The sequence below is a fragment of the Peromyscus maniculatus genome, chromosome 22 (genome assembly GCF_049852395.1).
Source record: "Peromyscus maniculatus bairdii isolate BWxNUB_F1_BW_parent chromosome 22, HU_Pman_BW_mat_3.1, whole genome shotgun sequence".
NCBI classification, from domain to species: Eukaryota; Metazoa; Chordata; class Mammalia; order Rodentia; family Cricetidae; genus Peromyscus; species Peromyscus maniculatus.
The window spans coordinates 57,490,929-57,515,437 of record NC_134873.1 but is presented as its reverse complement, the minus strand read 5'-3'; the positions used below and the strand labels follow the sequence as shown (position 1 = coordinate 57,515,437).

The 24,509-nt window shown below is 46.8% G+C and overlaps 1 protein-coding gene across 3 annotated transcripts in view; it reads right to left on the bottom strand.

The window, feature by feature from the left end:
• Window positions 1-9,030: 9,030 nt before the first annotated feature.
• The window catches only part of Ston1 (stonin 1), a 45,778-nt gene continuing 30,299 nt past the window's right edge, over window positions 9,031-24,509 (bottom strand). For all 3 annotated transcript variants that reach the window (XM_016004286.3, XM_076559242.1, XM_006985795.4), the window contains exons 2-4: window positions 17,949-19,907; window positions 13,306-13,508; window positions 9,031-12,584 (exon numbers count right to left, since the gene is read on the bottom strand). In XM_016004286.3, the coding sequence (XP_015859772.2) occupies window positions 12,510-12,584; window positions 13,306-13,508; window positions 17,949-19,860 (2,190 nt within the window). In that variant the 5' untranslated portion in view covers window positions 19,861-19,907 and the 3' untranslated portion in view covers window positions 9,031-12,509. The remainder of the gene's footprint in view (window positions 12,585-13,305; window positions 13,509-17,948; window positions 19,908-24,509) is intronic.

Genomic DNA, 24,509 nt, shown 5'->3' with positions numbered 1-24,509 from the left:
CCATTCCAGACTCCCTGAATGAACATGTGTACTTGAGTCCTTGGGTATTAGGGTCTAGCTAGGGAACATGTGGATTTTCATGTAAACACAAAAATTACTAAGTGCTAAGAAGATACACTTGTTCAGCCTTATGTGAGTTCTTAAAACTCCTTAGCAAGTTCAGCAGCCATTTAGAGTGGGTGACAATAAGGGGATCAAGGAGGGGGTGGCGAACATTTTATTGTGTGTGTTGCTTAGAATCAAAAGCACGTGGTGATAATCGATTGTGGACTGACTTTGAGTTGGTTTATTATCACGTTTCAATTATCAAGAGACCATCCATCCCACGATTGCCTGAGTCAGGGTTGAATGCCCACACTCCCATCCTTGGTGAATTTATACATATTAACAGTAGCTCAGTGGTGAAAGGCAAATTAATGATGGAGAGAGAGAGAGAGAGAGAGAGAGAGAGAGAGAGAGAGAGAGAGTCCAGCGCTGTGTCTCTGAGCAGAGAAGAAGGGAAGGAAGTGAAGGGCACTAGCGGAGGAGATAGATGGAGGAGTACCTGGTCCAGAGGAGCACCTGCAGACTGCATGCACAAGGTGCTCCTCCACTCCCTTCCCAGCAGTGGATCTGGATCCATAGCCAGGGTGTGAGTTTGTCAAGCAGCCCTGCTGACTGACTGGCTCCAGTTTTGTTTTCTTGGAAATGTTGATCATCATTTCCAGTGAGTTCTTTCATGGATGCGGAGTCACAAGGGGGATCTTCACAGTCAGAAGACATAACTACCAGGATACAGCTGTGGCTTCCTGGGTTACTTCCCATCCAACTCTCAGCCTACGGAGTCAGGATGTCCCTAACCGTAAAGGAGGTGGATGCACACAGCAGCGGCTTCTGTCCCCCCAATCCCACTGTCTGCCTGGCTACCTACTCTTGCAATATGCTCCCCCAATCACCTTCTCCATGCAAGACAGCTCCACTCTAGAGTTGCTCAGGCCAGAAACATAGGCATCGTCTTCCTTTTCCTTCTATCCCTCAGAGTCCACATCCGATCCATCAATAAATGTGGTTCTTTCTAAAGCTCAAATGTGTTCTGAATCTAAGCATCCTCCCTCTCCCATCGCCTCCTGATCACCATCGCCTCAGTCCCGCAGCTATGAGGTGAATGTCTGTATCCTCCTGGAATTCACGTCCTGAAATCCATCCTGCAAGCTGAAGAGATGAAAAGGCAGGCAGGGATGTCCAAAGGTGGTTAGACATGTGCACTATCTGTTATAGGTGCTTTCCTCACCAACAGTACCTCCTTACTATGTAATTACATAGAGGAAGGAGGAAAAAAAAATCCCCTTCAAGTGTCTTTAAAGGAACACTAATCCCGTTCCTAAAGATGGAGCCCCAGCAGACTAAACGAGGAACAATGAAAAATAAATCTCTATTCTTTATCAATTACACAGGAAAAAAATAAGAAATCTTGGGTTATTTCAGTAACCTCGTAACTGCTCTTGCTACATGTATAGTCCCGGCATCAATCATCCGGCCTCTTCACAGAGTGTCTTAACATAGAGTTCGTTACCTCTGCACATCAAACAACGCCTGAAGTTCTGACAACTCCCCAGAAAGCCCTAGCTCACCTCCATCCCAGCCCACTCACGACCTCTCAGATCTGCTCCGCATTCCTCCAGCTCACCGGGCTGTCCCAGCCACCCTGGGAGCTGCACCTGTTGTGAGAAGCGCTCCGTTCCGGCGTCCGCGCTCCTGCAGCGCCCTCTGCTGGGCTCTCTCTATCCTGCAGGATCTGGGTGGCTCCATTTCTCTCGTCTCTTCTAAGATGTCATGGCAACCTCCTTGGGCCACTCTCTGTCGCCTGGGCCTGCTTCATTTTTCTGCATAGCAATCATCACGAGTTGCTATCCGCTGGTTGCCTGAGTCCTCCCGTGTTATATGCCCTTTATATCTTGGCAGAAGTTCACTGTCATTGCCTGTCCCCGGTAGCTAAGAAAATGCAGGCACAAGATGGTAAATCCGACAAGCCTTTGAATGACCATCAAGACGTCTAATTGCAATGACGGCGTTTTGAGGTCCCTCGAGTTGACACGGCAGCCTTTCTCGGCCTCACGGTGTGGAGAACACCTTTAGGGATGGCTCGGCTACATTTACAGGCTTACTCATGATGTGAAGAATTTTAGAAAGAAAAACGTTTCAGATACGCTTTATCAAGGAATGATTATATCCACCCAGTAAGGTCTCTGGGTGTGGGAGAAAGCTTACTAAGGACTAAGAGAAAAAAAGCTCGCCCCTGAGTCAAGGTAGCCCGGAGTATTTGGCGAGCATGCATTTGCTTGCTCCGGCCCTGAGACGCATGAAAAAGGATTGATGGACTATTTCACGCGTGTTTTTAAGTAGGAAGATTTAGCATATAACTGATTGTAAAACATTTGTTTGAAAATGAAGAAAAAGGACATTATTTTTTCTGTCCCTTTAGTAGTTAGAAATGTTTGGAGATAAGCGTAGTATTTAAATCTTTGGGATGTGTAAATTGTATTCAACAGCATTTTTAGACACGGCATTAGGAATACTTTAAAGAGACTGTCTACTGCATTAATTTTAATTATGCTCTACCGGACTCACAATGCTTTGAAATGCTTATAAAGTGCCCTCAAGATCTTTTATTAATCAAAATACAAGCACCAAGCTCAGACGCAGCTCCCGACTCTGGGTGGCAACGGCTTGCCCGAGAGCGCCACCTGCTGTTTCCAGTGTGTACTGTAAATAGCATTTTTTGGACTTCTTAGTGGTTATGGCTAGAACAAAGACAGTTTCTTGGGGACAACACACAATCGCGTTACTTTAAAAGCGGCATTTCCTCCTGGGGTCTGGAAGACCACGCCAGTGCCGATACCTGGAGGGTAAGTGGCGAACCTCACAGGGGAATGGCGACTTTCATTTCCTTCACTTCAGCTTTAATCCTTCAAAACACGGACAGCAGTGATTTTAAAGGCACCCTATTACTAACAGGTTTTATTTTGGAACTCAGCTATTTGCTCCATAACCAGCAGCCATCCTTTTTTTTTTATTAATTATGGGCTGTGGGTGATTTAATTTGAGGCAGAGTGCTTACCAACTTGTGTCAGATCCTGGGTTTCACCCCAATATTCCAAAAATTATAGGTGAATTCATATTTCAACACCAGCCATAGCAGGGACTTACTAATTTACTTATAACAAGAAAAACATCCTTGTTTCATAAAACCCAGGGAAATATGCAGGTAGTCAGGTTAAATTCATGACATGCTCGCCCAGGATGACCCACGCTGGTAAATGCCAACACCTCACCAAATGCACATGGCCCCACACCAGCTCCCCGGGTTAAGGTTAGTCCCAAGGGGACTTGGGATGAAATAGCTACTCCCAGGAAAAGGGGAAGGTGTAGAACACATGACATAAATATGTAGCTGGAGTTTTCTCCAGTCCTGCCTGGCCCACAGTCAGGACAAATCTCTCTCACCTGCCAGTCCTGCAGCCGCTTAGACCCAACCGAGTAAACACACAGAGACTTATACTGCTTACAAACTGTATGGCCATGGCAGGCTTCTTGTGATCTAGTTCTTATATCTTCAATTAACCCACTTCTGTAAATCTATACCTTGCCACGTGGCTCGTGGCTTACCAGTATCTTAACATGTTGCTTCCCATCACGGCGGCTGGCAGCATCTCTGACTTAGCCTTCCACCTCCCAGCATTCTCCTCTCTGCTTGTCCCACCTATACTTCTTGCCTGGCTACTGGCCAATCAGCATTTTATTTATACAGAGTGATATCCACAGCATAGATATGACTGTCCGTCTACACAAACGGGACAGGACAGACTAGGTGAAGATAAGCTGGGGAGAACTGATTGATGGGGGTCGGAGGAACTGTTTGATGGAGAACAGACATAGATAGTTCATGCTGCCCAGCCCTTTGGTTGCTTCAGAACAATTTGAGCAAAGCCTTCTGCCTGCAAGGGGTGTCCAAAATAATGCCAGTCCCTACGAAGGGCTGGTGCAGGGTCTGGGGGAGGTTTTGGGGGGTTTTGTTATTTGGTTTTTGGTTTTTGTTGTTGTTGTTGTTTTGTTTTGTTTTTGCTTGCTCACTTACTTATTTATAGGGGAGTGTGCCACACTGCACATATGGTGGTCCCAGGGCAGCTCAGGAGAGTAGGTTCTTTCCCCATGTGGGTCTTGTGGATAAAACTGGATAATCCACAAGGCATGGTGGTGCACGTCTTTAATCCCAGCACTCGGGAGGCAGAGGCAGGAAGATCTCTGTGAGTTTGAAGCCAGCCTGGGCTACAGAGTGAGATCCAGCACAGCTAGAGCCAGTGAGACTTCTCTCAACCTCCCCACCTGAGCGCGCACGCGCATGCGTGCGCGCGCGCACACACACACACACACACACACACACACACCCTCGGGTAATCAGGCTTGGCGGCAAGCACCTTTCTCCACTGCGCCATCTCGCTGTCCCTCACTTGCTGTTTCTGATACCAGCCTTAACAAGTAAATAGAAACTGAATTCAACAAATACCTGCTTTCTGATAAGATGGGGGATGGAGAGCCTTTCCCCTCCTGTTGGCTTTAAATCAGCACTGAGTTATTGCCCCCTTGTCTGTCATGGCCTACCCAGACCCCACTCAGCTCTCCACCTTATCCCAAGCAACCTCTGTAGCAGTTTGTAACAATGGTTTTCTGAACTTTAAAAAATTCGTTTTGTTTTTAAATACACATTATTTATACATTACAACATTGTATGATTCTATTCTGTAGACAAAATTTGTCGTATTGTCAAAAAAATGGTAGAGATGAAAGATGCTCCTACAGGTAAAGGTACTTGCCATGAAGCCTGACAACCTGAGTTCAATCCCTGGGGTACCTGGGGAGGGGGGTGAGGGAGAGGGAAAGGGAGGGAGGGAGGAAAGAAAGAGAGGAGAGAGAAGATAGATAGATAGATAGATAGATAGATAGATAGATAGATAGATAGATAGATAGATAGATAGAATGTAATTTTTTAATTCTTAAAAAGAAAAAATGTTTAGCTGGGTGTGGTGGCGCATGCTTTTAATCCCAGCACTCAGGAAGCAGAAGCAAGTAGATCTCTGTGAATTCAAGGCCAGCCTGGTCTACAGAGCAAGTTCCAGGACAGCCAGGGCTATAACACAGAGAAACCCTGTCCCAGAAAAAGGAAAAGAAAAGGATAATGGTGACGGACTTTGGAGGCCTATCCAGCCGGTTCACTGAAGCCGTCAACACTTTTCCAGTGCCGTGAGGAACACGTTTATTTACCCGACCCTTCCCAGCCACAGTCCATCATCCAGGGAAGTCAGGACAGGAAGTCAAGGCAGGAACCTAGAGACGGGAGCCAATGCAGAGGCCATGGAGGGGTGCTGCTTACTGGCTTGCTCTCTTGGTTTTTTTATATGACCCAAGATCACTTGATACCACCCACCATGGTCTAGGCTCTCCCACATGAGTCATTCAAGAAAAAGTCCCCAGATTTGCCTCCAGCCCAGTCGTATGCAGGCATTTCTCAATTAAGGTTTCCTCTTCCCAGCACAGCTTATCTTAGAACTGTTTATCAAGTCTGTAAGTTGAAGAAAACTGATACTAATGAACATGATCCTTGTCCACAGAAATGCGAGTTAATTGTGTTAGGGTTGGAGGAATTATTGATCATTGTCCAGTGGCTCAGAGCATCAAGCACAGGGGTCCTCAACCTTCCTAACGCTGTGACCCTCTAATACAGTTCCTCATGTTGTGGTGACCCCACCCCGGTGGTTGTTTGAATGCAATTGGCCCCCATAATCTCACAAGGAGTGGCACTATGAGGAGGTGTGGATTTGTTGAAATAGGAATAGTCTTATTGAAGGAAGTGTGTCACTGTGGAGGTGGGCTTCGAGGTCTCATACATTCGAAAATGCTGGACAGTATTTCAGACCACTTCCTGCTGCCTGCACAAGATGTAGAACTCCCAGCTCCTTCTCCAGCACCAGCATGCCACCATTTCTCACCATGATGACAGTGGACTGATCCTCTGACTGTAAGCCAGCCCCAATTAAATGTTTTCCATTATAAGAGCTGCCATTGTCATGATGTCTTTTCACAGCAATAGAAACCCTAAGACACCCCTAACCATTAAATTATTTTTTTTAATATAGAGTAGGAAGACCCACTTCTTTTTTTTTTTTTTTAAGATTTATTTATTTATTATGTATACACTGTTCTGCCTGCATGTATCCCTGCAGGCCAGAAGGGGGCATCAGATTTCATTACACATGGTTGTGAGCGAGCCACCATGTGGTTGCTGGGAATTGAACTCAGGACCTCTGCAAGAACAGCCAGTGCTCTTAATTTCTGAGCCATCTCTTCAGCCCTCATAAAATTATTTTTATTGCTACTTCATATCTGAAATTTTGATACTGTTATTGTAATGTCTGGTTTCGTGTGTGAACTTGACACAAGCTAGAGTCATCAGAGAGGAAGGAGCCTCAGTTGAGGAAATGCCTCCATGAAATCCAGCTATAAGGCATTTTCTCAATTAGTGATCAATGGGAAGGGCCCAGCCCATGGTGAGTGGTGCCATCCCTGGGCTGCTGGTCTTGGGTTCTATAAGAAAACAGGTTGAGCAAGCCAGTAAGCAGCACTCCTCCATGGCCTCTGCATCAGCTCCTGCCTCCAGGTACCTGCCCTGTTTGAGTTCCTGTCCTGACTTCCTTCAGTGATGAACAGCAATGTGAAAGTGTAAGCCGAAATAAACTTCTTCCTCCCCAACTTGCTTTTTGGTCATGGTGTTTAGTCGCAGCAATAGAAACCCTAAGACACTTATGAATCATAATGTAAATAGCAGATATAAAGGATATCTGCTATTCAGCCCCTGTGAAAGGGTTGTTTGACACCCCCAAAAAAGGTCATGACCCTCAGGTTGAGAACCATTGATCTAGCATGTTCGTGACTTCATTTCAGAAGTTTTTTCATTTCCTATGTGTGTCTCTGTTCTTTGATGCTTCTTGAAGCTATTTATAACACATCTCAGAGGTTCCCTCAGTAGTTAATGAGTCAAATAGAATAAAATCTTGTTCATATGCTGGTTTCAGATCCTTATGTGCCATGATTCTATCATCCCTGTTTTTTCTTTACTTTCTTTGAGAGTATATTATAATCACATTTCTCCCTTTGTTTTCCTCCCTCCAAACCATCCCGTATATCCCTTCTTGTTTTTTCAAATCCATTGCTTCTTTTCCCATTGTTGTTGCATGTATAATGTATACATAAATATGCATCACTAAATGTAATCTGCCCCATCAGCATAATGCTCCCTTACCTGTATGTATGTTTTTAGTGCTGACCATTTGGTACCAGATAACTAGTTGGTATGTTCTTCTCTGGGGAAGCCATGCCTCCCATTACCAGTCTTCTTCAGTTGCCTGTAGTTCTTTAGGTCGGGTTGAGGCCTCATGGGCCTTTCCCTGTCTACTTGGCATGTCTGTTGGTGCCATCTTTGTCTAGCTCGTCGTGTTTGGGCCGTCATGTTGGTGAGACTTGACGGGTATAGCTTCAATGTTACTGGGAAACAATTTCACAGCAATCTCGTGTTTTGGCTCTTACAATGTTTCTGCCTCCTCTTTAGCAATGCTCCCTAAGCCTCAGGTGTAGGATATGTTTGTAGATTTATCTATCCCTTGGGACTTGACTCCACAACTCTGCATTTTGATTGGTTATGTTTTTTTATAGTGGTCTCCATCTATTGCAACGAGAAGTTTCCTTGACGAGGGGTTTGGACTACATTGAGCTGCTGTGGTTTGAACAAGAATGGCCTCCATAGGCTCATATATTTGAATACACAGTGAGTGGCACTATTTGAAAGGATTAGGAGGTGTGGCCTTATTGGGGTGGGTGTGGCCTTATTGGAGGAAGTGTGCCACCAGGGGTGGGCTTTGAGGTTTCAGAAGCTCAAGCCAGGCTTAGAGGCTCTCTCTCTCTCTCTCTTCCTGCTGCCTGCCAATCCTCATGGAGAATTCTCAGCTACCTCTCTAGCACCACTATGCTGCCCACCATGCTGATAATGGGCTAAACCTCTGAAACTGTAAGCCAGCCCCAATAAATGCTTTCTTCTATAATAGTTGCAGTGGTCATGGTGTCTCTTCACAGCAAGAGAACACTGAGTAAGACAGAGACAAATGCTTAGATTGTCATTAGGGATTATTTTGGTTCAGTAAAGCAGCAGTTATAGGTTCTCTTCCAATATCCATGACTTCACCAGCACTGAGTATTTAGCTAGGACTCCAGTACCAGGCACAGTTTCCCTCTTGTTGAACAGGTATTAAGTCCAATTAGAGAGCTGTTGGTATGCATGTCCCTACTGCACTACATGGGCTACTCTGCCATGCTGGTTGCTCATCTCGTGCCTAGGCATCTTAGCTGGGTAGAACTGTGCTGGTTGCATCCCTCCTTTGGAAGCTTGCCGGATATCCCCTAGTACCATGACAGTTAGTCCTTGGGAGGGAGGCATTCAGCTCAGTTCCTATCTTTATGTGTCCTGATTACGTCATCTTTAAAACAAAAAAATCATTCTTGGGACTAGAGAAATGACTCAGCATTTAAGAATCCATACTGTTCTTTCAGAGAACCTGAGCTCAGTTCCTAAGCATCCATGTCCAGTAGCTCATAACTGCTTGTAAACTTCAGCCACTGGGGATCCAGCCTCCCTCCGGCCCCTGCAGGCAATGCACTGGTATGCTCAAACATGCACACACACACACACACACACACACACACACACACACACAACAAAATAAGTCACCTTTTGACTCAGCTATTATAATGTGACCCAAAAGACTTGGTTGATATTCCTTTTCTAGGCTATGCCAAGATGTCACATCAAGGGACTCCAAAATAATGAAGTTATGTATCTGACAGAGAGTCAATTGTTTAAGGTTATTGAAATTGTTTTAATACCTTAAAAAAAAAAAAAAAGCCCCAGGCCTTGCAGAAGAAGATAAAAGTCCACAGCACAGTAAGAACCATTTGAAATACATCTTTAATTTTATAAAAATCAATAAGTAATCTACAAAATACTTTGTTACATGATTATCAAAGTTCAATCTGTTCTGTATTTGTAATGACAGGTCACAAAAGTCATATTTTGAGTAAAACATAACAGTCATTGTTAAGGAAAACCATCCAAGTGAATTTGTAAAGAAAGGGGCTTGACCATAAACACAGCTCCTGAATGAAAGGTACTACAGTTCTCCGACATACACACCAGACCTAAAGGCTAGCTGGAGGGCACGGCATTCGTCATTTGTAACTGATTAACCACCGACACAGGAAGTGTTCTTGCGCTCAGACCTGCACAACTGATCACGTAACGATCTAGCACAGTTAATGTGGCCCCTGCCGGCTAGATGAACGGACCAGGCCAGTGAAGGCAGAAGAACAAAGTTATAACCCGACGGTGTCCTTGACATCGGCCGCAGACTCCAAAATGCTCACACTCGTAAAGAAGCTATCTAAATTAAAATGTTTTTTTTAAAAAAGGGTTTCTTCTCGAATTCCCTCCCAGCCTCCTTTAGAAGCAAGGGCTTTTGAAGATCACTGCTGGCCTCCTGGAAGAGATTTTACTTCTTACACCATCGAAACGCCCTGGTAAGTTTTCACACAGAGCTCAGGAGTCACATTTGACCTCCAGCCATTTCTAAGGTCAGAAGAACTGTATTTAAAAAGAGCCTCTCATCCCTAATGTTAATTTAACACTAAGTAATGGGTAGCTGAGGACCTTGATAGATGTGCAAATTAACAATTATGCTGCTGCACCCCGCTGTTCATGCTATCAGCGTTGCTCCAGAAACTCAGTTTGGGCTTGTGGCAGTCTTCTGTTCCTGAAGCTTGAGGTGGTCTTGAGGTCTGGGTGGCTTGTGACTTACAGACCCCAGCAGTGTGGCCCACACACACTAGCCAACCTTCGAGGCGGGAGGAGGGATGCCTTGGACCCTTGGTTGGATTTCTTTTGTGATATGAATATGCATCAAGTTCATTTGCATCCACTGGGAGTTCTTTATGGGATTAACCCAGCTAACTATTTTCCAGCGTCACTACTCGCCGGTCTCCATATTTGTTCCAAGCAGACGGAAGAGAAAGTGTGCCCGCTCCAGAAGATAGGGAAAGAGGGTGTGATTGCTATAAAGACACGCGCTCACAACCATCAGCCACCAGCCTCGAGCAAACGTGAGTGACGTATCCCACGGAGTTAAAACAGAGCGCTGTAATCCGTCTCTACATTGACTGTTGTTTGCTGTGCCTCCACAGTCAAAGAAGAACAATAAAATCTGATTGATACAAACCATCGTGAATGTTTGTTTTAATCTATCTGAATAGATGAAAATGAATGTAACACAAGATAAATGCGTGAAATAAATTCTGTAGGCCAACAAGGAAATCTGGTTTAGAACAGCTGCACATCACTGTTTGACTCAAAACAAGCCTAGAGAGTGGGGAAGAAATTCTCCAGTCTCGGGTACGGCTCGGCGTGGATGAGTGCGTGTTAACACAGCACGGAGGACTCTGTTTTATTCAGACAAAAAGAAAAAATCTTCAGACCATAGATTTTATCAATTTTAGCATTCTGACTTGTCATGGTTAAGTCCCAAAGGAAACGCCAGGCAGAGTTCTAGCTGCTAACGCCACTGTCGTCTCCCTAGACACAGGACCATCAGGTCGTTCCTCCCACTCGGAAGTCGAACTATCATTTCCTTGTAGAAAAATAGCTAGAATTATACAGTGTCTTTGACTTTGCACATCTTCTAAAGGAAACACTTTCATACTTTTGGTTGTGAGCCTAGCCTGGAACGGCTGGGCCATCTCTCCAGTCCAAGAAAACACTCTCAATGAATTTGAATGAACCCGACGAGTGGCAGCACCAGCGCACAGAATCAGTCCCGGGCTCAGCCTTCTAACGGGAGAGTCCAGGGCTTAGCCCTCTAACAAGAGAGTCCAGGGCTCAGCCCTCTAACAAGAGAGTCCAGGGCTCAGCCCTCTAACAGGAGAGTCCGGGGCTTAGCCCTCTAACAAGAGAGTCCCGGGCTTAGCCCTCTAACAAGAGAGTTGCGTTAAGTACAGGAAACACTGTTGCCAAACACAGTCCTAGCATTGCTACGTTTGGAAAACCATATTCATGAACTTTAAAAGTTCATCTTTAATGTAAATAAATATTTTAATTTATGTCCAGTGATTCTGATCTCATTTTGAAAGGAATCCCGCACCTTCCCCCCGCTGCCCCCCTCCCCCGCCCCAGACCAAAAGGCACTGTATCGTAGGGACTCATTCCAAATCATGTATATTAATGAAAATAATTTCTTTGGATCATAAATCCCACATGACATTTTGAAAATGACCCCACAGCAAGGGAAAGACAGGTAGCAAATGCTGGGGAGGATGATTTCCCAATATTGTCACAGGACAGGAGCATAGATAATTCAAAAATCACAGGTACATCCAAATCTCCATTTCAACCATGCCTTCCACATCCTTCTTCACCTAACTGCATCTCAGGGCTGAGCGAGAGGAGACGTCACGTACTTGGGGTTCTGTCTCCTTCAGTTGCCTCTCTTGGTGGTCCACATGCTAACGGTCCCAGCTAGGGTTTCTATCGATGCAATGAAACACCATGACATAAACAAGTTGGGGAGGAAGGGGTCTGTTTGGCTTACACTTCCACAGCACTGTTCATCATGGAAGGAAGTCAGGACAGGAACGCAAACAGGGCAGGAACCTGGAGGCAGGAGCTGATGCAGAGGCCATGGAGGAGTGCTGTTGACTGGCTTGCTTATGTTTTCAGAAGGTTAGTACATTATCATCTTGGCAGGAGCACCCTAGGAGCTTGAGGGTACTTATGGTGCTAGAGCAGTAGCTGAGAACTACATCCTGATCCACAGGCAGAGAGAGGGAGACTGGGCCTGGCATTGCTTTTGAAACCTCAAAGCCCACCCCACAGTGAAACATTTCCTCCAACAAGGCCACACCTACTCCAATCAGGCCACACCTCCTAGTCCTTCTAATCCTTTCAAACAGTTCCACTCCCCGTGACTAAGCATTCAAATATATGAGCCTATGGGGGCCAGTCTCATTCAAACCAGCACACTAACACAGAAAGCAAGAAGAGATGGGGAATCACACAACCCAGATTACAAAACAAAGTCACTGGGAAAATCCAAACCCAAATATTCTTCAGGCAAACTGGCCAGCAGGTCTCACATCAATTAACAGCACCTCTGCCTTTCAACAAGACGTAACCGGCACAAGTCACGGACACGTTCCCACTCATATCCCCAGAGCAGAAATATATCAGAGGAGTAACATGCAAATGGCCTGCTTTGGAGCGGACATTTCTCCAGACTCACTGCTGCATCTCTGGCCTAAGGCCAGTACTCAGAACTCAGTCCCACCATACTGTACCAGAACTTCCTGCTCCAGCTGTAGGTGGACCTGAGGGGCATCATCATCTACTGAGTCACACAGCCACCGGCTTTATCTGGGTCTTCTCCATCTATCTGGATCCACTTCTTTTCTATTTCAACCTGTTAGGGGGAAACAGAGCACTGGCGGTGTTAGAGACAAGGCGGACAGTGGCTCTTGGTACCGTCTACACCTGATGATTAGCTAACCGCCTCGCCCTGTGGACACAGACGCAGCCCGTCCATGGATCCACAGCAGCTCAGTAGTGAGGCGCTCTTGTTTTGCGGGAACCAAGCCCCCAAATCCTTCCTTCTAGAATCGAAGCTGAAGCTCTCTGGAATGATAGCTCTCGTCACAATTTTTATTTTCAATCTGCCGTGCTCTGGGAAGCTGTCATAGGAACGGTCCTAAAGGGGACATTCAGTGGTCCTTGGGCGACTGAATTTCCCCATCACTGGAACAGGCTGACCCAATTTCTTCTGTAGTACAGTTCCTGGCTGCTGAGGGTGGGGGCAGCTTTGGGGCAGAGGGTAGGGCACAGTGAACCAGCTGCCCCTCACTAACTGTATTAGTAGGGAAAGAAATCAGTGGATCCACGAATACAGATTTCTCAACAGATGTCAATGGTGGCCACTAAGTTACCATGGCTGACCACTGAGCTTTTCCCTTGTCAAATATCGTTGGAGAGAGAAGAGAGAAAGGGAAAGAGACACACAGGCAGACTGACTGACTGACTGACTGACTGACTGACTCATTCTTAAGGGGCAAACTGAGTATTTCCTGCCAGCCCAGGCCCCACCCCGGATCTAGAAACCCTCGCTTGAACCAGGGCTCTTGGGGTACCTGGATGTTGTAGCAAGCCCGCTGAGACGTGTGTTTCTGAGGCTGTACGTCGCTCTCTACTCCTAGAGACCGCACCTCTGTCCCCGAGGCAGAGGTTTCAGGCATTGAAAACTGGACAGTAGCAAACGGATACCAATCCGAGGGAATCTCCTGGTCTGATCCAAGTTCAAGTTTGTATGACAGACTATGAGGCTGATCGGGACCTAGAGGAAACCAAAGCAAAGAGTCAGAATGATCCAATGGCAAAGGAGTAGTCTTCTACACCACGTGCTTCTCGCTATAGTGAAAATCCCAGCCGTGAACATCAACTGTGTGTCAAGTGGGAAGAACCTAGAGCCATGCTTGGAGCATTAGTTCTTGTCCCCACACAGATCGACTCTTAAAAATGGCTTTTAGTCACAAATGTCACAAAGGTTCTCTAATCAAAAGATAAGAACAATATTTATATGAAACAGAATTATTTGACCACAATGTGATTCAGCCTCCTAGAAACCTTTCTCCTGAGCAGACTGAACAAGCTCCAATAATTCCCCTATCATTGTTTTAAACCGGTGCTTATTTTTAGATAATGCAAAGATAGACTTCAAATTAGGTCGTATAGTTTCGAAAGCCTGACTTTTAAAAGTTAGGCTTGAAGTTTTGATATAACACATTTTTGTTTCAGTGGAACGAATTTTTTTTTTTCACTACTGAAATCCCCACTCACTGTCCTGAAAAGCTCTTACGAGAACAGATTACAGCAGAGAGATGGGCATCCCGGCCTCCGGTATCTCAGTCTAATATTTGTTCTCGGTGAAGTGAATTGTCATGGCAAGGTACCCTAGGCTGTGCCGGAACCTGCGCAGGACCCAGGGGTCTTGGGTCTACTCGGAGAGCTTAGGTGGGAGTTAGACAGTGTGGGGGAGGGGAGGGTGATGGGTTAGTGCTTCAGAGCCAGGCACACACCCGCAATGCCACCCCTAAGAGGCGGCGGCGCTGGGAAGAGTGGGGTGCAAACTCATTCCAGACTACATCTGACTTTGAGGCCAGCCTAAGACAAACAACAAAAACAATAAAGTGTGTGTGTCCCTGTAGTCACTTCACAAGTGTCCCGTGGTCCTGTCGCATTGTTCATGGCATCTAATTGTGCCCAGTTTAATCTGTCTTTAAATAAATGTAACTTCTAAAAAAAATACGGTAACTTCAAAAGCCAGATTAAACTCCTGTGCCACTGAATCAGCCCAAGGAAGGGAAAAATAAACATTTTCATCTGAGTATAGCCCTAGGCTCAAAAACATGAGCTTAAAAGATTTTTCCTAAATTTACTTTAAAAGAAAAGTTGCCTTTCATTCCTTGCAACCTGCCTCTTGTAGATCTGCCTCTGATCGAATTCCGAAGCTGTAAAAGGGCCTGGAGAAGTCACCCATCAATCAGCCAGCCAGTGCTCACTCCACAGCACTAATACAGAGAGGATGGGACCACAGTGGCCTCTGAGGGTCTACAAGCTGCCCATGTCGCTGCAGGCGAGACCACACACACACACACACACACACACACACACACACACACACACACACACACACACAGGGAAGGGGAGAGGGAGGGAGAGAGAGAGAGGAGTGGGGTCCTCATAATCTCTCATCCTGTCCGGACATCAGGCAGCGTCCAGGATGCAGTAGCTCACTTAACACTCAGGCACGGCCTTTCCCTTCTATGGCTGTGACAGAACACGAACTCTTTGTTTACTTCAGAGCTCTTGTGACCCTAGGCAAGCTACCTAACTCTTTGGGCCTCAGTTTCCCCAACGAGGGTCTTCCGAGGTTGTTGGGAGGTTCACCAACCAGCAGAAGTATCAGCTGAACTTTATTCTTTGCCGAGTGCTGTTTGATTTTAAAGCTCACGTATCCGTTACTATAGTTTGCCAGTCAGAGAACTGTGTATCCTACCTACTTAGACTTGAAAATGATACTGGAGTTTATTCCATTTGGTGTTTATATTGTACAAGAAAAGTTTCTTAGGGAAGTCTCCCAGTGAAAACGGGGGTGGGAAACACATCTGCTTTAAAGATGTAATACTTTTTAAATGATGGAACTGGCACTTCGGTCTTTCTTTCCTTAAAAGCTGGTGGTAAGAGTATTTTTCTCCCAAGTTTTCTCTACAGTGTTCACTAACACACTCCTATTCAAACTGCCTAAAAGACATTTGTCAAACTTGGGAATGACAGAGAAACGCCTGTTATCTCGGGACCGACCACGAGGGGGCACTGGCGGGCCTTAGTTATTGCTCTTTCAGCTCAGGACCGGGAGAGCGAACCACAGAGGCTTTCTAGGTCCGGGTGATATCCAATCTCCTGACACAACATACTCCACATCTGAAGCTGGACCACTAAGAAGAGCTGAAGAAAATTGACGTAGGAGGACCAAATCGCGAGGGATCGAACCGAGATACTGGTGACAAAGAGCGAAGCAGAAATGAACCGGGGACGGGGCGGGGGGCGGGGATGGGGTGGGGGCGAGCGAAGGCCAAAGCTGCAGTTGCTGATGAGTGTCGCTCCCGCAACCCCCTATCTAAACCGCCTGTCATTGTCTCCAGCGTCTTCCGCTCTCACCCTTTGCCCCTTGATCAACGAGCTCTTTTGCTTTTATTCTGCGTTCACGCCAGCAGAACTCTGGGGTATGGAGAAGAAATTGGGGCCAACTTGGGGAAATCTGAGTTGATGGATTCATTCATCTGTTTGGTATTCAGTCAAACCTTTCCTGTGCGCGTCTGCCTAGAGTGGGTGACAAAGATCAGAACGTCGGCACCCCCATTTCACAGTCCCCGAGAACCTCTCTAGTCCTTCAGGGAACGTCAGTGCACCTTGGGCTTCTGCTTCTCCGTGCTGCGAACATCAAAGGAAGCACTTTTACTAGAGAGAGTTCTGGAGGTATTTTGAACACAAGACTATTTTAAATAACCACAATGCCAAGATCCCTTCATGCATTTTACAGCAGTATCCCTGGGGCGGGTCAAGGCCCCCAGTATGTATGTCACTCCCCAGGAGAACCTCATGTGTTCCTAGGGTGAGGACCACTTCCCTACAGACCTGAGTGATGTAGGCAGGAAGAGCAGGCCCAGCCTAGGGTGGACCTGCTTCCTGGACTGGGTCCTTGCCCATGACTTGCAGCTTGCTGATGTAACCAACAAGACTTTGAGTTACAGACAGGATTCAGCAGGTACCAGACACCAACGTGGGAGACTGAGGAGCTGTGCCCTGTGCAGAACGGGAGTCCCCAGCCCGTCATCCTACCCGATACCTCACACTCCTTCACAGGAGCCACATTTCACTCAGCCTTGACATGACTCTGATCAGCCACAATATTTGCCCATGGCATGGCCAAGATAGCTCAGGGCAAGGCTAGGTGGTGCTGGTGTAGTCTGGTTATAATGGCCTGTGATGGTACGGGTTACTCAGCTCGAGTTCGGTGGGCATGTCAGTGACTATCATAATCCACAGAGATCACTCATGGGGTTGTCTGATAACTAGGCTGCTGAAGCAGGTTAAACTTTCTCCGTGTCTTTATGGGGGGACGCGGTTTGGAGATCTTAATAACATGTTCTCAGAGATCAGTTTTGAAATCTATTTGTCCCTTTTTCAATCTCACAAGGTAGACAAAATCAGAATCCTGCCTCTCATTTCTACAAAAAACAGGAAAGCTGGCAGGTAGCTTTCAGATGAGATGAGACCCTCCTGGACCCCGAGACCACCCCTGAGGTCTGAGTGACACCCTGATTTCTGCTGTTTTCCACTGGTGCTGGGGCAGCCTCTGGGACCAGACATAGTGTCTGTGTAGAGTGGAAGTAATGACTGCACATTTCTAATGAAAATGACCCCATCTATGGCAGCGGACTTTCCCGGAATTCATGGTGTAGACTGATTGGATCGGCGAGAATGGATCATGAGAGGAGGATTTAGCCCTTCACACCTTCCTCCCACAAATTTACAATGATTTCCTCCAGGAAATTCCGTCCAGTTCTGTGCTGGATGCTAGGGAGATGCAGACAGGCCTGTGACCCCTGCTCACCAGAAATGGAAACGGAACTGCCCAGCAGATGAGACCAACCCAGAAGGAGCTACCCAGAGGCACCACAGTGAGGTCCAGCCCATTCACAAGTGAGCAGCATCAACCACAGAATCCTGGAGAATGGGGTGATGCTCTACTTGGGAGCCAGAGGAGGCTCTTCCCCCTTCCTTCCTTCCTTCCTTCCTTCCTTCCTTCCTTCCTTCCTTCCTTCCTTCCTTCCTTCCTTCCTTCTTCCCTCCCTCCCTCCCTCCCTCCCTCCCTCCCTCCCTCTCTCCCTCCCTCCCTTCTTCCCTCCCTCTCTCTCTTCCTCCCTCCCTCCATTCCTATAAACATTTCCTCAGAACCACCACAGAAAATCTCTTAACTAGGTTGCCATTTCTTTTGATACTCAAGAGGCAGGAAGTTAAACTCATCGGGTAGCACTAACACAAGAGAAAGCAAACCAGCTGTTAGGCTAAATGTCCCACCTCCCACCCAGCTGTGCTGACAAGCCCTCGGCTTCTCAAGCTACCGTCCACCTCTGCCTGCTTTGGGCCCATGGACGTGGTGAAAACGCTGAGCAGTCCCCTGTGAACGTCAGCCTAGGCGTCGGATATTTACTTGAGTTTTTGTCCGGAAGCCGATCTATCTTCCACACCACTGCCCGGTAGGCGCTCTCGTATTTCGCTGACCCCACAGTGACCTGAATGACAGGTTCGGATTCAGGTTCCTGTAAACTCCCCAGACATGCCCGACGGTTCATTTTGGCTTTCAGAGACTTCTGCCTCTGAAGGTTCCTGGTCCAGAGGGCCTTGATCCATTGGGCTGGGACAGGAAAGTGAATCATGATATTGTCACAGCACCTTGAGGAACTGGCAGGGGGTGACTTCTGAGCCCCCGGGGTCATGTTGACAAAGGCCTGAAGTTCCACATACGCCCCCTGGACAGCCACTATGGACTTCACAGAAAAGGGAAGCTCATCCCCTTCGTATGAGGTTTTGAAACGCATCAGCTCAAACCGGCAAGCATCCAGAGGTATGAACTTAATGATTCTGGACTGTTCGAATTCCTCAGCTTTCACACACGTATGGAAATGGTGGTTAAGAATATCAATCCCCCTTTTTTCTGGTTCTTTCTCAAAATAGCATTCATCTCGTTTCTGGAGTTCAAGGTCATTCAAGGTTAAAAAACATTCCGCCGTCCCATTCACAAAGCAGAGGCAGCAGATTTGAGTTATCACAGCACTTTCAACCAATTTCCCGTCTTCTTTGGTGACTTTGCCCCAAAAGTTGTCCACGATGTCCAGGTAAATTTCTTGTTCCTCGTAGTTCTTCCTTGGTTTCCCAACAGCGGGCAGCTTTACCAGCTCCTCCTCCACAGTGGTCAGGAACTCCAGGAAGTCACCATGCTCCGTGGACCCCAACTTCAGCATCTGCTCTACGTCAGGCTCGTGAACCACCTCCGTCTTGGAATGGTATTTCCTTTTCTCTGCGTAAGACACATGCTCCACCTTCACAGTGTGGATTTTCCCGGCCATGCTGAAGTTCTCGAGTTTGGGTTCAGAAAGTCGGCAATGTGGATCGAGCTGGAACTCTTTGAACGGCTTTTCCAGCCCCTTCTCATAATACATCTGCAGAATCCCACCGGGCAGAACCTTCAGGAAAATGGGTCCCCACTGCCTGGAAGACATCATGTTCTTCTTCTCGGGAATCCTCAGCATGAAGGACCATCCAGCTTTGGGCTGACTCCGGAAGAGCGTGTGGGGGACAAAAGAAGAGGTGGGGTCTCCAGCACAGGGACTCTGCATAGACGTGTTTCCAAGAGGGTCTTGGGTCTCAGCTGACTGCAGGTGCTCAAGCCTCTCACAGACGTAGCTAAGTGAGCACTGGTTTAGGCTTTTTTGATCAATGGGTACTTCCTTGTCCCTCGATGAGAACGGCTTTCTGCTAGCCGGGGAGTCAAGGGAGAGCTGAGAACTGCTACCTTCATCTTTCCAAAATGGGTTGGAGAAAGAACAGTCCTCTCGAAAATACTCGAACTGCAGAGCCTCGCTTCGGGCCCCCTGAGGGCTGGCGTCATCTTCAAGACCAGCTTTGGGAGTCAGTGGGGTGCATGAGGGGTCACTGGGTAATGACGCATGGGGTAAGCAGGTTGGCTTAGTAAGCGATAACGGAGGACCCGCTGTTGAGTGGGGGCTGCTTGAAGAACATTCTGGAATAGGATAAAGCACGTGAGTCCCTGGTTTAGGGATGCCGGGGAACCCCGGGAAGTCTTTGGTGGGTGTAGAGAGAGGAGAGTTGCTTGGAGGTCCCGGACTGAAGTAAAAATCGACCATGGGAGAGGATAGTGGGGTGCTGCTGGTGGAGGAGGAAGCGCTAGGGAGGTCCCTGAGGCCGGGCAGGCTCAGCTTCAGTCCATTTGGTCTGCAAACACCTTGGGTCTCCAGAGGGAAATCCTTCGCCTTCGCCTGAGAAGACTGGAAAGCAGGGTCATCATCGAAGGTGACCCAGCTGCCTGGGTTTGTAGAACACATCTTCAGGGTGGGCTTGTGGTCTGGTCAAATAGTCAGGGACATTGTCTCTGTAAAGGAGAAAGACAGGTTAAAGGTTAAAAATAAAGGTTAAAAACCAAGATACTAGAGTTCTTTCGTTTTGACAAAGACCTGGGTGTGGAAAGCACACATGTTTACTGTGTGCAAAAAAAAAAAAAAGCTTACAAGTGGCCGTTCTTGGCACATAAATGAACAAAACACTAAGACCTAACTCTGTGGGTCCCCCGGAGTTTGCTTTAGGTGAGAACACCTAAACATCAGCTGAAAATGACGGAAGGGAGATGAAAACCTAAGTAGCGTGGGGAGGGCAGAGGCCGGAGTGTGGGTCTGACTGTCCTCCAGGGCGCATGCATTGGAGACACTGTCCTCAGCCCTTGGCACAACTGAGACTTTAGGAAGGAGAGCCTAATGGGAGGAAGCTGGGTCAATGGAGGGTGGACCCCTGAAGGGGGATGTGGGGATCCCACCTTCCCCCCTTTTTCTCTGACACCGTGGGGTGGATGGGCTACCTCCTTTCCAACTCCCATTGTGATGTACCCAAGGGTCACGGGCCAATTGGCCAGAGACTAAAACCTTTAAAACCATGAACCAACATAGGTCTTTCCTCTCTTTCTAAGTTCACGTCTCGGGTATTTTGTTATAGTGACAGAAAGCTAACTACCGCAGGAGTCACACTTCCATCAGACAAAACAAACTTCATGTCAAAAAGTTACGATGCCAGGCATGGAGGCGCATGCCTACTCCCAGGATGTGGGAAGCTGAGGCAGGGGGAACCTAGTCAATTCAGCCTGGGCTACCTAATGAGTTCAGCTACAGGGCAGGCCTCAGTCTCATAAAACAAAGACACACAGGGGCTGGAGAGATGCCTCAGCAGTTAAGAGCACTGGCTGTTTTTACAGAAGTTTTGTTCCCCACACCCACATGGCGGCCCACAAGCGTCTCTGACTCCAGTTCTGTGGGATCTGACCAATTCCTTTTCTGACCTCCATGGGCACCAGGTGTGCATGTGGTGCACATACATGCAAGTAGACAGAATACTCACACACCTACAATAAAAATATAAAATATTTTAAAAACAAATAGCCGGCCGGTGGTGGTGCACGCCTTTAATCCCAGCACTCGGGAGGCAGAGCCAGGCGGATCTCTGTGAGTTTGAGGCCAGCCTGGTCTACAGAGCGAGTTCCAGGATAGGCGCAAAGCTACACAGAGGAACCCTGTCTTGGAAAACCAATAATAATAATAATAACAACAACAACAACAACAAGTTGCAGACACAAAAGGCACACTGTATACCAATAAAAGGGTCAGTGCACAAGGAAAAAAAATAATTGTAAACGTGCTGGAACCTAGTACCAGAACACCAAGAGAAAGAAAAGCAAATGCCGGCAGTCCTGAAGGAGGGACAAGACAGCTAAATATAACATGAAGACATTCGGTATCCCACTTTTTATAATAGAGGTAGTGTCCGGATGGATGGGTTTTTTTTTTTCTTTTTTTACTAAGAAGGTTTGACCAATCCCTCCCAGCAAATGGGCCTGCCGGACACATACACAGCACTCCAGCACAGACTGGAGTGGCCATAACGCCTTCTCCAGCAGAACCTTCTCCTACACACAGAACACATGCCGGAGTAGGTCCCGATAGGCCACAAAACAAACCTTAAATTTAGGAAGACTGAAGTAATGTATTTTTGCCTACTACAGGGCGGGAAAGCCCTAGAAGTCAATAGCAAAAGGAAAGCTGGAAGATTCGCCAATATATATGGAAAGTGACAACCTAAACAACAGATGAAGACATTGTGTAGTCACCCAATTTCCAAAGGAAAGCTGAGGGGTGGAGGGGTTAATTAGAAAATACCGTGAGACAAATGAAAATGAGAACATAGATTTCTAAAATTCACAGTCCATGCTAACAGGGAAGTCTCCAGCAATCAACACCTCCATTAAATCATCATAATAATAATAATAATAACAATAATAATAATGGTGGCGGATTCAAAGAAATGGCACAGCTTTACGCTTGAAGAAGCTGGCCAACCGACGGGCTAGGAGGAGGTTAGCAGAGGAGAAATACCAGAGCAGAGGTGAGTGAGACAGAGAATAGAAGATGGGATACAGAAGGGCAAGCCTTGGAGTCAGTTTTGTTGAAAACGGATAGATCTAAGCTAATTTAGTGGGAAAGGGGAGAAGATTCCAAATCAGAAACAAAAGACATGGCAACGAAACTCACAGAAACAGAAAGGCTTGTAAGAGCCTCTGAGCAGACCAGCAAGGGGGCAAGCTTGAGGAAGACGGTTAAAATTCCTAGAAACAGGCAACCTGCCGACACCGAACCAGAAAACCAGAAAATCTGGGCTGGAGAGTCGGCCCAGTGGTTAAGAGCACCAGCTGCTCTTACACAGGCCTGGGTTCAGTTCCCAGCACCCACATGGTGGTTCACAGCCATCAGGAACTCCAATCCCAGAGGCTCCAATGACCTCTTCTGACCTCCACAGGTACCTACAGGCAGATTAAAAAACAAAAACAAAAACAAAAAAAAAAAAACAAAAAAAAAAACACATAAAACAGTAAATCTTTTTAAAAGAGAGAGAGAGAAAGAAATAGAAAGTTTGAATAAATCTTTAGCTAGTGAGAGAGAGACTGGTTTCATCACAGAAAACTTCCCAACAAGGAGAAGCCCAGGACCAAATGGCTTCCCTGCCAAAGTCTACAAAACACTCAGAGAATTAATGTCCTTTGCAAAGTCTCCCAAAAACTGAAGAGGAGGGAATGCTTCCAACCTGTTTTATGAGGCCAGCTTCACCCCGATAACAAAGCCAGACAAGCACCCTTAAACACTGAATTCATTATTTAAACACACACACACTAGGGCGCTAAGAATGAAGAAAATGTGTACAAGGGAATATTACTGGGTCTTAAAAACTCCTTCTAACACCTGCTGCAGCACACCTGGACCCTGAGTGTTGTATCTGAGGTGGAAAGCCAGCAGCAGACGTATACACTGTGGCCCCACTTACACAAGATACCTGACGTCAGGCTCGGAGCAGAAAGTGCAGTGGTGTGTGCCAGGCCCTGGAAAAAGGACAGATGGGGAATCACCGTTCAGAGAGCACGGCATTTCAGTTGTAAAGGATGATTTAGGGAGACCTGGGGCTCAGCCAGTGCATATAGTTTTGTTGACAACTGATAAATCCTTATAGCTAATTTAATGCACAATGGAAAAAAGGAAGATTCAAATTTAGAAATAAAAGACATTGCAGTAGAAGTCACAAAAATAAAAAGGACTGTAAGAGGCTGTGGGCAGACCAACCAGTGAGACAGATGCTCTGCACAATTCACTTAAAATTGTGTTACAAAGGATAGATTCCATGGGCAGTAGATGGGAAGGTTGGGAATATGAATAACTAAGTCTTCATTGGCATGATTACTATGTAGCCATTTTGTTAGTGGAGTGGAAAATGTGGGGGAAAACTAAAAATCCAGTGAGTTTATAAGGCATGGCAGCCCCCCCCATATATGAAGTTTACTATTCAAATATTTACTATTCATGACTCATAGCTTATGAAACATACTGTGCTGTGCAAACCAGCATTCCTGTGTGCAGCCTGAAGTCACCCCAGCAGTAAGGGGCAAAACCCCTGTGTCAGCCTGAAGTCACCCCAGGAGTAAGGGGCAAAACCCCTGTGTCAGCCTGAAGTCACGCCAGCAGTAAGGGACAAAATCAGGACTCATTGAGATACAATTCACACACCATAAAGCCCCCTTCCAAAAAAAAAGAAAGAAAGTGTGCACCTAAGTGATTCTTAGAATAATAACAGTGATGTATCCATGATCACCAATTTCAGAACATTGCTCTGGCCCCCAAAATAAACTCTAGACCTACTTCAGACACTCCACATTCTCCCTTGCTCCTGGGCCTGGGAATCACTAACCTACCCTATCTGTGAATTTGCCCTCTCTGTGATCATTTCTTCTGAGCATACACCATCTCCTTTGATAGGCTATAAATTATTGAAATTTTTCTAATGACACCAAAGGCCGTGACTGAGCTGTAATGAGCACATCCCTGAGATTAGTGAGAGTACTGGCTGGTTCTGTGTGTCCACTGACACAAGGTAGAGGTGTCTGAGAGGAAGGAGCTTCTGCTGAGGAAATGCCTCCATGAACTCCAGCTCTAAGGCTTCTTCTCTGTTAGTGACCAATGCGGGAGGGTCCAGCCCATTGTGGGTGGTGCCACCCGTGGGCTGGTGGTCTTGGGTTCTATAAGAAGATGGGCTGAGCAAGCCAGTAAGCAGCACCCCTCCACCGCCTTTGCATCAGCTCCTGCCTCCAGGCTCCTGCCCTGTTTGGGTTCCGGTCCTGACTTCCTTCAGTAACCAACAGCTTTGTAGAGGTGTATGCCTAATAAACCCTTTCCTCCCCAACTTGCTTTTGGGTCATGGTCTTTCTTCCCAGCAATAGAAACCCCAACTAAAACAGTGAAGTCACTCAAATCCTGGTCACTGCCCTGCCTCGGGGCTGGCTATGTGCCCAGTCTCTCCAGATATCAGGGGTTGCATTGGAGCAGTCTCTCCAGATATCAGGGGTTGCATTGGAGCAGTCTATCCAGATATCAGGGGTTGCATTGGAGCA